The sequence below is a fragment of the Notolabrus celidotus genome, chromosome 13 (assembly GCF_009762535.1).
Source record: "Notolabrus celidotus isolate fNotCel1 chromosome 13, fNotCel1.pri, whole genome shotgun sequence".
Taxonomy (NCBI): Eukaryota; Metazoa; Chordata; class Actinopteri; order Labriformes; family Labridae; genus Notolabrus; species Notolabrus celidotus.
The window spans coordinates 2,644,102-2,660,693 of record NC_048284.1 but is presented as its reverse complement, the minus strand read 5'-3'; the positions used below and the strand labels follow the sequence as shown (position 1 = coordinate 2,660,693).

The 16,592-nt window shown below is 42.2% G+C and overlaps 1 protein-coding gene across 1 annotated transcript; it reads left to right on the top strand.

Moving 5' to 3' along the window:
• Nucleotides 1-24: 24 nt before the first annotated feature.
• On the top strand, nucleotides 25-15,483 carry LOC117824566 (FK506-binding protein 5-like; the record flags this gene model as incomplete). Its single annotated transcript, XM_034700099.1, has 18 exons — nucleotides 25-486; nucleotides 853-1,015; nucleotides 1,337-1,829; nucleotides 3,057-3,130; nucleotides 4,636-4,770; nucleotides 5,130-5,333; nucleotides 5,416-5,490; nucleotides 7,420-7,458; nucleotides 7,716-7,748; nucleotides 7,828-7,896; nucleotides 8,100-8,135; nucleotides 8,227-8,280; nucleotides 9,549-9,602; nucleotides 9,697-9,744; nucleotides 9,829-10,080; nucleotides 12,328-12,375; nucleotides 14,971-15,003; nucleotides 15,177-15,483. Coding segments are annotated over 18 exons (2,430 nt in total), but the record flags the coding sequence as incomplete, so codon positions are not given.
• Nucleotides 15,484-16,592: the final 1,109 nt, after the last annotated feature.

The window sequence follows — 16,592 nt, the reverse complement described above, 5'->3', positions numbered from 1 at the left end:
GAAGCAGAGGAGGGAGAGGAGGCTGAAGGAGAGGACGAGGAGGACGAAGGGGAAGAAGAGGGGGCTGAAGCTGTGGATGAGGAAGAGGAGGAGGAGGAGGAGGAGGAGGAGGATGGAGCTGAAGCTGTGGATGATGATGAGGAGGAGGAGGAGGAGGAGGAGGAGGAAGAGGGAGCTGAAGCTGCAGATGATGATGATGAGGAGGAGGAGGTAGAGGGAGCTGAAGCTGTGGATGAAGAAGAGGATGAGGGTGAGGAAGAGGAGAAGGAAGAGGGAGCTGAAGCTGCAGATGATGAGGAGGAAGAAGAGGAGGAGGCAGCTGAAGTTGTGGAAGAGGAGGAAGAGGAGGAAGGGGAGGAAGAGGAAGCAGCAGAGGCTGTGAAGGAGGAGGAAGAGGAGGAGGAGGAGGAGGAGGAGGAGGAGGAGGAAGAGGCCCCTTCAGAGGGAGCTGAAGCAGCTGCTGTTGAGGATGAAGATGAGGCCAAGGCAGAGGAGGAGAAAGAAGAGGAGGAAGCAGCAGAAGCTGTGAAGGAGGAGGATGAAGCAGAGGAGGGGGACAAGGAGGAAGAGGATGCTGGTGCAGCTGCTGATGAAGAGGAGAAGGAGGAGGCAGAGGAAGCTGCTGACATGGAGGAAGATGAGGATGAGGATGAGGAAGATGAGGAGGAACCTGCAGCAGCTGTGGCTCAGATTGATGAAGATGATGATGATGAAGTAAAAGAGGAAGCAGCAGCAGAAGAGGCTGATGACGATGAAGATGATGATGAGGATGAGGAGAAGGAAGAGAAGGCAGATGCTGCTGATGAAGATGATGATGAAGAAGCCTCTCCTGAACCCATCTCCACCTCTGAGGATGAAGAGTTGGGCGTGTCTCCGGACTCCGACTCTGACGTTCCCGTCGACGTCAAAGACAGCGATGACGACGCCACTCCTCCTGAGGAAGACGAGGACAAAGACGAAGAACACGACGAAGACGAGACCAGTGACGATGCGTTCACTGACAGCTCAGACGTCAGTGAATCTGCCCTTCTCTCCACTGAGGAAGAGGAGGTTGAAGATGATGACGATGATGATGAAGATGACAAATTAGCTGAGGGAGTGACATCATCAGACGCCGATGATGTCGCCGCAGACAGCGATGAAGACCTGGAGCTCGACCTTCCTCCTCTTCCTGCCGCCAGCGAGGATGATGATGATGAAGAGGTCACTGGGGTGAAAGATGAAGAGCACCTGGAGGAAGACGCCAAAGCTGCTGCAGAAACTGAAGAGGAGGATGAAGATGATGATGACGATGATGATGATGATGATGATGATGATGATGATCTGGACCAATCAGACGAGGACATCTCCATCGCCTCCTCTGAGCACTTTGCAGACGATGAAGAGGAGGATGATGATGAGGACCTCAAAGGTGAAGATCTGGACCTAGACATCCACGTGGACCTTGATGATGACCTTGAAAAAGTTGATGATGTCACTACAGAGGACATCCCTGATGACGATAAAGAGGAGGAGGAGGAAGAGGAGGAGATCGCTCCTTTTGAGAGCACAGACAGCGGAGTCCTCGGTGACGAAGACGATGACGAAGATGAAGACGTCGATCTCAAAACTGATGAAGAATCCGCTGGAGAAACCGTCTTCAGTGACGACCTCTCCTATGAGACAATAGATGACGATGATGATGATGATGATGATGATGACGATGACGAAAAAGACGATGAAGATCTCGACGCCAGTTTGTTTGATTTCACCATCGACCTCGAGGACGAAAAAGAAATCACGGACACGTTCATTGACGCAGACAAAGACGAAGATGACGTCATCACAGGGTTCTCTGCGGATGAGGATGACGAGGATGACGATGATGATGAAGATGAAGAAGATGATGATGATGAAGATGCTGATGATCTCTTGCTAGCAGGTACAGTCAAACATTATTCATCGCTTTAATTTTGAGTCCAATGTCACAATGCTGTTAATGGATGCTGTGTTCTGATTGGCCAGTTGGTCCATTCAAAATATTAAACAATAATGGAAACACATTATTTAAGCTTTAAAAGGACTTTTGGGCCTTTTATTGACTTATCTTAAATTAAATAAATCTATCAAAAAATATTTTCATCATATAACTTGATTCAAAAAAGTTGGGACTGTAAAATGTTAAAATATTAATGATAATAATGATAATAATAATAATAAAATCAAAATGATAATAAAGGTTTAAGAAATAGTTTAAATGATGTATTTAATTGAAAATTATGCAGATATTAAAACAAAAAAAATCAAGTTATTTATGACAAAATATATGCTTATTTAAAGCTGCTGTGAGGAACTTTTGTTTTGTATAGATTCTGGCGCCCCCTTGTGGACAAAGTGATACCTCTTATCTCTTGTCCTAAACATGCAAAAGTAATGTTTTCAACAAAAAACTCATCCTGTTGTCTTTTACCAGTCAACTTTATCAGGCAATGTAATTATTTTCCATGAAAACAGTCAAATAAAGGCTGTTTCTGAAGAAGTCCATCATCTGGTCTGACACCTACCCCCTCAGGGCGGATTCAGGCATTAAAAATGACAACAGAGAAGGTGTCAGTGTTGCTTCTGATGGTCTTGCTTGCTATTGAAGGTCATAAAGAGGCATCAGTATCATTTTCAGTCTGTTTCTCAGCCAGTTCAAAACTCCTCACAGGGCCTTTAAAATGTTTCAGAACAGTTTGGACCGAGACGACAAAACATTGAAAAAGTTGTGAATTTCAAGAAGAAAATCTTCTCACTAATGAGTTTAAAGATCAACAGGTTAGTCACATGACTCAGTATAGAAAGGTCACTCCAGAGAGGCGGAGTCTCTCAGGAAGGAAAGATGGGAATAGGTTCACCACTTTGTGAGAGACTGCGTGAGCAAATAGTTCAACAGTTTCAGAATAATGTTCAAAAGACAAAACTGTATCACAGAACAGAATCACCTCGCCCATTTAAGATGGAGCAAGGCAAAGTGGGAATCAGTATTTGACATTCTTTTTGGAAATCATGGACGCAGCATCTTTTGCTTTCATCAGCTCACAGCTCAAAGCCAGCGTCCCTGATGGTATGGGGATCATAAGAGTCCATGGGCTGGGGAGCTTCCACATCTGTGAAGGCTCCATTAATGCTGAACAATATCTACAGGTTTAGGAGCAACACATGCTGCAATCCGGACAATGAGGTCTTCAGGAAGACTAATCTCAGAACTCTACGATCAAAATCAGAACTCAAAAAAGTCAACTCTACGAAAAGAAGAGTCAGAATTCTGACTTTTTAAAATATATTAAAAGTCAGAATTTCTTCTCATTTTCTCACAATTTTGATATTAAGGTCAGAATCATAATTGTAATTACTTTTCAATTAAGATTTTTTCTCAGAATTCTCAGATCAAAGGCTGAGAAATGTCAGATTTCATTTTTTAAATATTTTTCTGATTAATCATTTTTTGTTATTATAACAGTCAACAAGCAAAAAAGAAGCAGTGGCCACATCAAAACTTAACACGATACAATTAGTAATAAATAGATAAAAAATAATAATAATAATAATATTAACAACAAATAAAATAAGAAAAAAAGTCAGTGATGCACAGACAGCTTAATAGTTGACAGTGTTTTTGATTAAATTCTACCACAGTACTCCCACAATTATTTTGTGACTTTTTTAGATTTCTTTCTTTCTACTAAATCATCCAGGATTTCCATTCAGACAGTTTAAATGTGAATACAAGCAGAGTATCAACCACCACAAGCGTCTCAAATGCCATCCCTCTTTGTCAAATATGCTCCTTTCTTTAACTCCTTTTTGTATTCAAAGTGTGTTTCTGTCACTTTCTGGCTTTCACATGTTAAATAAGATTGATGATCAGTGTTTGGTGTGTGTGCGCTTTTTCAGGGCAAGCAAAATTTGAATTTTGAAGCCATTTAATGTCAGATTCAGAACAATGCTGACACCAAAACAACTGTCAGTGCAGATAAGAGCAGATGTGTGGGAGCAAGCACCTTTTTATGGATTAAAACTGGACCTCAGGGACTCCTCCAAGAATCAACAAAGCTGCTACCAAACACTGCAAGATCACAGCCCACAACTTTATGTTTCCTCACACTGCTAGAATCAAACAAACAAACAAACAAACACTCACCACTCTGATACATCCACAAGTCTTTGATTTAGCTGGGTTAAACTCTTCTTCTCAGTCTGGGCCCAACTGAGATTTCAAACCTGTGTGTCCTCCATGTTTCCTCTGATGTCACTGCTCTCTCATTGGTCATCTGACTTCTTCCAGGTCACATGATGGGCAGGGCACATTCAAATCTAGAGTTTGTTTTCACTTTTTCAGATGTGACAGTCATATTAAAATCAAAGCAGAGTATTTCAACACACTTAAGAATGCATCTTAAAGAGAGCTTTAATATCTGAACACATTGAATGTTAGTGTTAAGGACTGTTTCTTTGTCTTTCCTCCTAACTTCACACCACTTTCCTAACATTATTATAATTACTCTTAATCGCCCATATTTCATTTTATTTTATTTTATTTTTTTCATTTATAATCAATCATGTAAAAGTCACAGTGTGTTAAATCTCCTTGCCCTGGCTCTGTGTGTTGGTCAGCCTCTGCTGCAGCAGCGCTGACTCTCCAGGAGGAGGCAGTGAAGACCGAGGCAGACACAGACGAGGAGGAGGACGATGATGTCACGCAGGCTGCTGATGAAGACCAGGCTGAGGAGGAAGATGCACACACAATCGGTATCAGACATCCATCATACCTGTAGAGTAATATGAGCTCGTTATTAAAAAATCCTGTAGCACAAATTATGTTTCCACAAGCAGTACATGAGTTTTTCTGTGGGTGGATTTAAAAAAATCAAACATGGAGTCATCACAGATTTTAGATCACGCTTCTTCTTTGATTAAAGTCGCTTTGAAGAAAAGAAGAGAAGAATACTCGGCTGGGATTTTAAAAAGCCCAAATGAACCAATTAGTGCTAAAAACTTCAAACTGTTCCTTTAATTTCTCTCAGAGTCCCATTAAAGTAGAAACTTTGATTCCTGTTCGTTAATACATCGGTGACTCACACTGGAGACACTTTGTTTCTCATCTTCAGTCAGCCAGTCTGCAGCTCCAGAGGACGATGAGGACGATGATGATGATGAAGAGCCGACAGCTGCTGTAGAGAAAACTGTGGACGAACCGGAGGATAAAAAAGAGGAGTATGACGAGGATGACGATGAGGAGGAGAAGGCCTCTGTGGCTGTGAGCAAACCTGTGGCTGAGCCCGAGGAAGAGGCAGCAAAGAGTGAATCCTCAGGTCAGACAGGGAGGAGCTCTGCAGACAGTTTATGACTCTAACCTTCAGACTCACTTCACCGCCGTGCTTTATGTGGTTTCAGTGTGTCCCTGCATGAACTCTGCAAAGAAGGAGGAGTCTGAAACCAAGACTGAAGCCAAGACGGAGGAGAAGAAAGGTTGGTGATACTCGTCTTTACGCCTGGCATCACTTCATCACATCTTTGTTTAACACGAACCAGTGGGAAGACGTATTTTAGGGCACATAGAAGAGAGAAAGAGATCTCATAATGCAGCATTTAGCAAGCTACAGCGACAAGGACAAACTTCCTTTAACAGGCAGAAACCTCCAGCAGGACCAGACTCATGTTAGACACACATCTGCTGAGACTGAGATGGAGAGAGGGATAGAGGGAGATGAAGAGAGAGAGAGAGATGATAGTGGGGAGACGGATAGTAGTAGTTGTAGCAGCTGGAGTCTGGCACGTCCACAGCAGCAGAGATCCAGAGGAACCTACGAGACAAGGGAGCTCAGGGACTCCAGAAAGGTTTATGGTTAGTGACTTTAAAGGGACAGGAAGAGTTAGAGTTAGGTTAGACTTCAAGACAGACTGGAGGATCAAGTAAAGAGACTTACCAGTGATACAGCTCCATGAACAGCACCACTGGTGGGAGCAGTGGCTGTATACAAAAATGGACAACGTGTCTCCACCTCCTTCCATTGTACAAAAGTAAAACCAAAATGAAACACTTCACTTCAGGAGTGTGTTTTGTCCGCAGAGCTGTCAGGTAAGGGTTAACTTCAGGAACGTGAACTCAAGAGCATAAATCAGCATGATTAGATCAAACTTTAAAACATGGCAGAGGTTAAGGGCAATGATTTTCTTTTGATTTCTGAGATGTTTTTCCTCAAAATACAGACTTTTGTAGCCAAGTGTTAAACCAATAAATCATTTCAGAGAGAGTCAGAATTCAGAGAAGACAAGTCAGGATTCTAAAAAGTCAAGTTTCTAAGAGAAAAGTCAAAATTTTAAGTAAAAATTTACAATTCTGGGAAAAAGGTCAGAAATCTGAGAAAAACGTCAGCATTCCTAGAAACAAGTTTTTGCCATTGAAAAAGTCAAATTTTGAGGCGCTGTTGGCTTGGCATTCTGAGCGCGCGCCCCACGTGCAGGGGCTCGCGGGTTTGATTCCGGCCTCGACCATTTGCTGCATGTTTTCCCCTGCATTTCCTGTCTCTCTTCAGCTGTCCTGGCAATTAAAACGTAAAAATGCCCCAAAAAATAAAACTTAAAAAACCCCCAAAAAGTCAAACTCTGAGAAAAACACAATTCTAAGACCTTAAAAATGGAATTTTTGAAAAAACGTAGAACTTTTGAAAAAATATCAAAATTCAACGGACATTTTAGAGTGATGAAAATGAAAAACATCATTCTATGAAAATGCTAAAAATTTCAGGAACGTTGAGATTAAATTCAGAATTTTGAGAGAAAAGTGCAAACTCTTGGAAAAAGATAAAAAGCTCAAAAAATTTGAGATTTAAGGTCAGAACTAAAAGCTTAGAGTCAGGATTCCTAAGAGGAAAATCAAAAATCCAAGAAATCAAACTGGAATAATAACAAAAAATCAATAATCTGATTAAAAAAATGAGAATTCTGGAAAATAGTCTCAAATTTGAGAAAAGGTCACGAATCTGAGAGAGAAGTCAAAATGCTCTGAGAAAAAAAGTCTGAATTTCAAGAAAACATCAGAAATTCAGGACAAAGTCACAATTCTGTCTGTTTTGACTCGAATCTCATCTCCAGCCAGCCAGCAGGGGGAGCTCCAAATGTTCAGGCTTCACTTTGATAAGGTGTCATGTCATTATTTATTTGCAGGGAGCAGATTTAGAGAAGTAATAGAAATGTAAAGAACAGATAAAGCAAACATTAGCAGTAAGCAATCTATAAACAGAGATTGATTTACTTCCTCTTAAGTTGGTGTCAGAAGACGCTCAGAGTGAGACGCTCAGAGTGAGACGCTCAGAGTGAGACGCTCAGAGTGAGACGCTCAGAGTGAGACGCTCAGAGTCTCGTCCTCCAGGTTCTGATCTTGTGTTTGTGTTTCAGGAGCTCCGAGGAGAGTTTCAGCTATCAGAAGGAAAAAAGGTACGCACAACACTTCAAAGTTTTTAATTGAACAGACTCCCACACGACTTCTAATCTCTGTGTCCAAACACAAACAAAGCTAACCCGTGATGGTGATGAATTAGCGCTGTGAGGATATCAGCATGCCGTAGCTTACAGCGTAAACACTGATTGATGGATCGGACCGGATAATGGTTTGGGAGTAAACACACATTCAGAGGAAGGACTCGGAGCTAATTATCTCAGACCTGATACCTGCTGTCTGTTGCTGTTTTCAGACCCTGAGGCTGTGATCATACCGAAGAGGAAAGGTAGCATTACATTTCTATCCTGGTTATTCTCTTCTTATTTCTGCACCATGAGTTAACTCACCTGTGTGTTTGAATGCAGGTTTACCCAGGATTCCAGGTCTTGGGGCAAGCGTCAGGAGGATCAAGAGGACTCCTTTTCTCCTGAGAGGTACTCAGACCTGTTTCTGATCGAGCTTGAATAAGTGTTGAAGTTCTGGGAGACTGGTCTGTATGCTAACTGGTGTATTTTTCACACCAACATGAAGTCTGGAATATTAACTTCATATTACCAAAATATGTACAAATCAAGTTTTGGATGTGTGTCAAAACTTGATTTAATGAGATGTTTTCTCTTCTCATTTCAACAAAAAGCCAAAAAAGCAGAAAAGACCAAGACTTCAAAAACAGGTTGGGGAATAACTCAGACACTAATGAGTCACCTTCACTTTGTTTTTCTGTGATCACAGCTCCACAATGACATCTTGTTATTTTCTTACAGAGACAGAGACAGAGACCAAAAAACAAGAAGAAGCCCCAGAGTCCGGACAAGAAGGTAGACTTATTATGTACATACACTGCCCATCCCAAAAAACAAGTTGCACACTTTCACATTTCATTGGACCACCTTTAGCTTTGAGTACAGCACGCTTTTGCCTAAGCTTCTGCAAGGTCACAACATTCATTTCCATTCAGAGTTGCATTGATATTCCGCCAAGCTCTGGTATTGATGATGGGAGAGTCAGATCGTAGTCTTCTCCAACACATCCAAAAGACTCCCAATGGGGCTGAGGTCTGGACTCCCTGGAAGTCTCATGCTCCCTGAACCTCTCATTCACAATGTGAGCCCGATGAATCCTGGCACTGTCATCTTGAAATATGGCGGTGCCATCAGGGGAGAAAAACTCCACTGATGGAAAGACCTGGGGCCTCATGTACAAAGGGTGCGTACGCATAAAAACGTGACGTACCCCCTTTTTTCACGGCAAAGTTCAGATGTATCAAGAGTGAAATGACCGTGGAAATGTGCGGTGCCTCACGCCAACTTCATGGCTGGCGTACGCACGTTTCTACAGCTGTTGATCCTTGCGCCTAGATCCATACATCTGGATATTTTAGTGCATGCAACATTTTCTGGATTTGAGCGTACGCCATGTTTCAGTAGGAAGCCCATGCAAGTCTTTGTACATGAGGCCCCTGGTCCTTCTGCATACTCAGGTAGTCGACTGACCTCATTCCTTGGGCGCACAATGCTGCTGAACCTAGACCTGACCAAATGCAGCAACCCCAGATTAGAACGCCACCTCCCCACAGGCTTGTACGGTATGCACAAGGCATGATGGGTGCATCACTTAATCCACCTCTCTTCTTACCCTGATGCGCCCATCACTCTGGAACAGGGTCAATCTGGACTCGTCAGACCACATGACCTTCTTCCATTGAGTCCAGTCTTTATGCTCCCTAGAAAATCCCCTGAGTTGTTTTCTTCACTTGATGCAGGACAAATAATTTGACTCTTCTGAAAACAGATTAACATCCATTCCATGACCACAGGATACTTTGAGTCCTTCAAAATAAAGGTCGTCTGCAGCAGAATTAAGAAAGACTGATCTTTTGCACATGCTCACTGCATCAGCTCGGGTTCAATAAGTTGCTGCCAGCTGACACACATTCATCACTGCAGTAATCATCCAATGGAAGGCTCTTACCTTCTTGCTTCTTTAAATCCAGGTGGCAACTTGTTTTCTGGACGGGCCGTGTAATTCTAAGTTATGTTGTTGATGCAAACAACAAACCAACATGTGTTTCTTTTGTTTGCTTCAGTCGGACCCTGCAGACCTGCACCCGTCTACTGCCCGTCTCCACCTGGCTGGTACGGTAAGTGATGAAAGGATAGAGATGAATATAAGATTTTATAACATCCTCTGAATGCCAGTCGGCTAAAATGTCACACAAACCCTTTCCCTTCCAGTTCATCATGTGGTCACAGACAACCCTTACCCTCCTCCCACAATGCAAGGTACTCACACTGCAGTCACAAGAGCTCAATGTCAGGTAACATCAGTAAGAAGTCCAAACATTTAATATGTCTCTGTGTTTTCAGCTCCCTCTGCCCCCGTTCTGACCGCCCACCCCGTCCACCCGGGAGCTCCACCTATGCAGCCTCTTTACCAGCAGCCTCCGATGATGCAGCCGATCTATGCTCAATATCAACCGTATCCACCGCCAATGATGCAGCCTCCACCTCAACCAGAGCCGGTCCCACAGGCTGAGCCGGTCCAGCCAGATGTCACAGAACAAGAGGCTCCAGCTCAGCCTGAGGTCCAGACTCCAGCTGCTGAAGCTCCGGTTAAGGGTGAGAGACGTTAGAACGACTATAGCCTTCCTCAGCTCCTCATTCCTGCTCCTTTTGGTTAAAGGTGACATATCATGCAAAATTGACTTTTTAATGGTTCTTTACCTGAAATATGTGTCCCTGGCATGTCTACAAACCCCCCGAGAATGAAAAAAATCCATTCTGCCCCTGTTCTGATTTCTCCACCTTTCTGTAAATGTGTGTGAAAATAGCCGTTTCAGACTTCTGTGTTTTTGTTACGTAACAACAATATCCGGTCTGTCACGGAGTCAGAGCTCGGAGCTTGTTCAGCCCATAGACTGTATGAAATAATACTGAATCCCTCCTCCGTTTTCCATTCCCTGCACACGTGTGCTAACAAGGAGCTTAGGAGGGAGGCATGCTAGTTGTAGGCTGTCTTAATAAACACAAAGGTCGGTTTTACTCCCCACGTCTGCAGATTTGAAGATCTAGTGGATGATTTTTATTTATCATGGAAAAGTGCTAGCGCTAGTTAGCATAGCTACATAGCTACATGTCGTAGCTGTAGCTGTGTACCAAGACACACGTCGACATACTGACAAATAAAACAACAAGAAACACTAAATCTGTGACCAATCCTTCAGAAAGGTCCTGCTACAGGCGACTCTCCGTCAGGATCAGATTCTGGATCAGATTCAGAGGGTTGAAGTAACGTGATCTGTGAGCAGCCGTGTATATTCAGCCAACATGTAAACATTAGATTAACGTGCTGGAGAGCCGAGGCACATCCACTTCCTGAGGGGGCGTGGTCAGAGAGAAAATAGAGTGTTCTGAGGAGGACTGAAGAAGAGGGTTTTTCAGGCAGACCAAAATCTGATTTCAAAGTGTTTTTTTGAGCATAAACTTTAAAGACATGTTTTGGGGACCTCTTAGACCAATATATATTGATGAAAAAAGCGTGATATGTCACCTTTAAATCTTTGTAACCCAAAAGCAAAATGTCATAAAGGATCCCTGCAGATTCACACTTTTCAGTCAACATGACAGAACTTTCACTGAAAGAGCATTTTGCCTCCTAAATCTCTTCCCCTCAAAGACATAAGCAGCCTTTAAAGTTCAACACCAGGCAGATGGTTTGACTTCAAGAGATGATATCTGGAGATGATGGAAAATATGACAAAATGCTTTTTTCACAACAACATCATGCGACTCTTTTAGAAGCGTATACACAAAATGTTTTTGCTATTTGAGAAATTTACTGACAGATTAAAGATACAGGGCTCCATCCTACACCCGTCGACATAGCGCTCCCACTGCACGGGGCAAAAACTACAGCCAGAGGTGTCACCAAGCTCTCCATCTCTCTTCAATACATGAAAAAACCATAGACTGTATAATAAATGGACGAAGTATCCACCTGTGACATCACCCATTTGTTTCTGAAGCTCTGTTTTGAAGCCAATCATCGGTGGGTGCCATATTGGAAATACTTAACTCAACCTATCTTCTGTTGAGCTAGTGTGAGGTAAAGAGGCGGGCCTTAAGCCTCCTCACTAACAGCTACAGTGTTCCCACCTGCCAATAAAGTCAGCCATGCCCTTATTTGGGCATAACTTGTACGTTTAATATCTTCAAAACTGCTGCGTTATGAAATAATTCACCCCGTACAGAGTGTGCTGATAGATAAATGAGCTATCCAGACTAAACTCATTTTTTGCACCAGGCTGTAAACATGTTTATTTCTGCTGTAAAGATCGTCTTTTTTGAATGGGGGTGTATGTGGTGACCGGTACTTTCGGGGCCAGCCTCAAGTGGACACTTGAGGAACTGCAGTTTGTATCGCTTCTGCATTGGCTTCAATTCTAGCGGCGGGAGGTTGACACTTGGAAAAAACAGACTCACATTCTCACACACAACTGAGGGATATTTCATGACAATCCTCAAACAGCATGCCCACAGATGTAAAGCACACTGGATGCTATTCATCACTACATCCTAACTAATGAAGTTGTGCTGCTGTGTCTCGTGGGTAGATGTACACATGTCTCTTACTTTGGAAAGTCCCTGATTGTTTCCACTGTTCAGAGATTGTTTCAGTGGATTCAACATCAATCCATGCATTGACTTAACTCATGTGTGTTAAGTTTTCTGTGCGTTTAGGGGATAAAAAATTAATTTGATTCAAGAGAAATGTGTTTTACTTTGACTGGTTATGAAGTGTTGTTCTTTACTTTGCTTCAAAATGTGAAAACTTTCTGAACTCATCTCTCTTCATCTCTCTTAAAGAACCAGAAGCTGTTAAAGAAGAAGTGAAGGCCGCTCCTGCCAAGAAAGGTACTCACTGCTGAACAACTTAAACTCTCATTAAAGCTGGGGTTGGTAGTCTCGGAAAACCAGCATGAATTTGAATGTAGCTTTTCCTCATGACTCCGTCTAACCCCTCCCCTCCTCCCTCGGAGCTCCTCCAAAACGACGCCCCCCCCCGCTCACATGCACGAGCGCCATATGATGGTGACTGATTCAAAACCGGTCCTCACCAAAACATTCTCATAGTGAAAGTTAAAAACACAAACAAACATGGCTGCTGTTAGTACTCACAACTGTCATGGAGCGACAAGAAAATAAAATGAAATACAAACTAAGAAGCATGCAAGCTTATAAATCAGACCCTTAAAAACAGAGTTAAAATTAAATAAAATCACACAATAAAAGCTCTTCCGTTAAAATGTGTCTTGAGTAATGACATAAAACAAGATGACCTGACTCTGCAGGTCTGGTCTCCTCTGGCAGGCTGTTCCAGAGTGTAGGAGCCCTGACCGAAAACACCCTCCAAAACGACCCCCCCCCCCCCGCTCACATGCACGAACGCTGCTGATTCTCGACCATATGATCGTGACTGATTCAAAACCGGTCCTCACCAAAACATTCTCATAGTGAAAGTTAAAAACACAAACAAACATGGCTGCTGTTAGCACTCACAGCTATCATGCTAGCATTATCCAGTTGTACCGGTGACACGATATCAGGAGAAAAGTTATAACACATATATAATACTGTAACAGCTCTACTGTTTGTTAAACCTGTTCAGTGTAGATGCTCTTAATTCCTACAGTGTTGACAGTCAGTGAAGGCATCAGGAGAGGTGTAGAGTGTGTGAGCGGGAGAGAGGAGAGACAAGAGGAGAAGTTCTTCATTCATTCAAACATTGATTGTTGTTTTGTTGGTTGGCGTGATCACGGCCGACAGTGACCGGTTATTAAAGATCAACGTGTTCACGAATCGGCTCGTCATCCCTACAGCGTCCGGACGGACGCTACAATACATATATATTTTCTGTAGGACTTACTGAACGTCATTAATTATTCTGCTTGTTGGTGAGAGCTTTTTAGACTCTGATCCGGACTACAGTCCTGAGCAAAGCACCTCATTGGGTCAGAGGGGACAGGCCCGAGGTCGAGCGAGAGGGGCAGTCAGTAGAGTCAGGGGAAGCAGAGGCAGGGGACGGGGACTCAGAGGAGTGCACGCCGGGGAAATGTACGCTCTGCAGGAGGCGGGCAGAACGGCTGGACGGGATTTGATTGGTTTAAAATTTGGGGAGCCAAAACATGGTGATTGGTTGGTGTTTTCTCAGGTTTACTCCGGCTGTAGATAGCAGCTTTTCTTCACTCTTTTTTAAGAACACATTATGTATTGATTACCATCAGGACATAAAGATCATTTTAACCAGTATGACAAAAAATGTATCTAAATCTGATTACCAACCCCAGCTTTAATTGGTTTAATCTTGATTTACTCAGTAAAAATAATTAATTTCTGATTTCTTTGCAGCTGAAAAGAAGAAAACCAAAGCAGCTGAGAAAGGTACTGAATGCTTAGTTGTGCTGCTGTGTCTCGTAGGTAGATGTACATGTCTCTTAATTTGGAAAGCCCCTGATTGTTGCAGGATAGTTTCACTAGATCCTGCCTGATACTGTCGGCCTGTCCTGAGTTTTCAATAAGTAATGACTTTGTGCTGCTGTGTCTCGTTGGTAGATGTACACATCTCTTAATTTGGAATGTCCCTGTTCGTTTCTGCTGTTCAGAGGTTGTTTCAGTGAATATAACATCAATCTACGCAATGACTTAATTATGGATTGGTTATGAAGTTTTATTCTTTATTTTGCTTTTAAACTTTCTGAACTCATCTCTCTTAAAGAACCAGAAGCTGTTAAAGAAGAAGTGAAGGTCGCTCCTGCCAAGAAAGGTACTCACTACTGAACAACTTTAACTCTCAATAATTTTTCTCTTAATTTATCCAGTAAAAATGATTCATTTCTGATTGTTTTTGCAGCTGAAAAGAAGAAAACTAAAGCAGCTGTGAAAGGTACAGATTGCATCTCCTGATCGCCTGCATTTGTTTAAATAACTAACTAAGTTGTGCTGCTGTGTCTCGTGGGTAGATGTACCGTGTGTCTCTGAATTTGGAAAGCCCCTGATCGCTGCAGGATAGTTTCACTAGATCTTGTCTGATACTGTCCGCCTGTCCTGAGTTTTCAATAACTAATGAAGTTGTGCTGCTGTGTCTCGTAGGTAGATGTTCATGTCTCTGAATTTAGAAAGCCCCTGATCGTTTCCACTGTGCAGAGATCGGCAATCCATGCATTGACTTAGCTCAAAAATGGTTAAGTCTTCTGTGTTTTTAGAGGATAAATAATGAGTTTGATTTCAGAGGAATGTGTTTTACTTTGATTGGTTATGAATTGTTGTTCTTTATTTTTCTTTTAAACTTTCTGAACTCATCTCTCTTAAAGAAACAAAAGCTGTTAAAGAAGAAGTGAAGGCCGCTCCTGCCAAGAACGGTACTCACTACTGAACGACTTGAACTCTCATTAATTGCTTTTTTTTCTTTATTTATCCAGTAAAAATAATTAATTTCTGATTTTTTTGCAGCTGAAAAGAAGAAAACCAAAGCAGCTGTGAAAGGTATGGAATGCTTCTCCTGATCGCCTGCATTTGTCAGTGAACTGGATTATTACCTGTAACAAACAACAGCTGCATCATGCATCGGTGTTGAAGTACGATGAATGTGCTGAATGAAAACAATCATTATGGAAAATTAACTCCACTCGGCCATTTCACTCCAATTATCCCCTCAGAGCCGGCAGCAGCTAAGGAGCAAACAAAGAAAGGTAATTTATGTTTACTGCTCTGTAATCTGGGGGTTTGTCATCGCGGCCTCTTGAGTGTCATTACAAACAATACACAGCAGTTTGAGCCGCGCTTTGCTTTAAACACACAGACAGAATACTCATGATTACAGAGCTCCTGAAGTCCCACAGAATGATCCTTTTTATCTTGAGCACACAAGTTATTAACCTTTGCGGACACAGCAGGCGTGATGATTACACTTCACATCAGTTGCCATCTTTGTCATTAAAGGCTATTATTTTCAACCTTTACTCTAAAGACAGGAATAAGTTAATCCTTTCAGAATAAAGTTCATGAGACAAATAAAAACTCTCCATTCTTTTTGGAAATCATGGACGCTGTGTCCTCCTCACAGCTCAAAGCCAGCGTCCCTGATGGTACGGGGATCATAAGAGTCCATGGCATGGGTAGCTTACACATCTGTGAAGGCTCTATTAATGCTGAACTATATACAGTATACAGGTTTAGGGGCAACACATGCTGCCATCCAGACAATGACGTCTTCAGGAAGACCTTACAGATTTCAGCAAAACCACATTCTGCACATCTTACAACAGCATGGCTCTGTAGGAGGAGAGTCCAGGTGCTGAAGTGGCCTTCCTGCAATCCTGACTTGTCACCAATTAAAACCAAAAATACAACAAACAAGACCCTGAAGTGTTGAGCAGCTGAAATCCTGTTGTCTTTGCATCCTTTTAAAATTAATTATAAGGTTTAATTGATTTGCAAACTATCAAATTCTGTTTTTAAATCAACATTTTTCCCAGTAATAATAATAATAATGCTTTGTTTATATAGCACTTTTCAATACAGGTAACAAAGTGCTTCACAGTGGGCAATAAAAACAAGAAGAAGTGCAAAGCAAAATGGAGCGACAAGAAAATTAAATGAAATACAAACTAAGAAGCATGCAAGCTTATAAATCAGACCCTTAAAAACAGAGTTAAAATTAAATAAAATCACACAATAAAAGCTTTCCTATAAAAGTGTGTCTTAAGTAATGACATAAAACAAGATGATCTGACTCTGCAGGTCTGGTCTCCTCTGGCAGGCTGTTCCAGAGTGTAGGAGCCCTGACCGAAAACACCCTGTCCCCTTTGGTTTACAGTCTAGTCCTTGGAACAGCTAGCAGAGCACTGCCAGCGGATCTCAGACTGCAACTAGGTTTGTAGGGGGGTAAAAGCTCAAGAGATATATAGAGAGGGGCAAGTCCATGTAGTGCTTTAAAAGTCAGTAAAATAATCTTAAAATCAACAGGCAGCTGGTGTAGATGAGTTAAAGTACCCACCGTTGTTTGGCTTTAGGGATGTTATAACTCCCTCAAATACATTGAATGAAGTCTGTTTGTCTTGTTTAAAGATCTA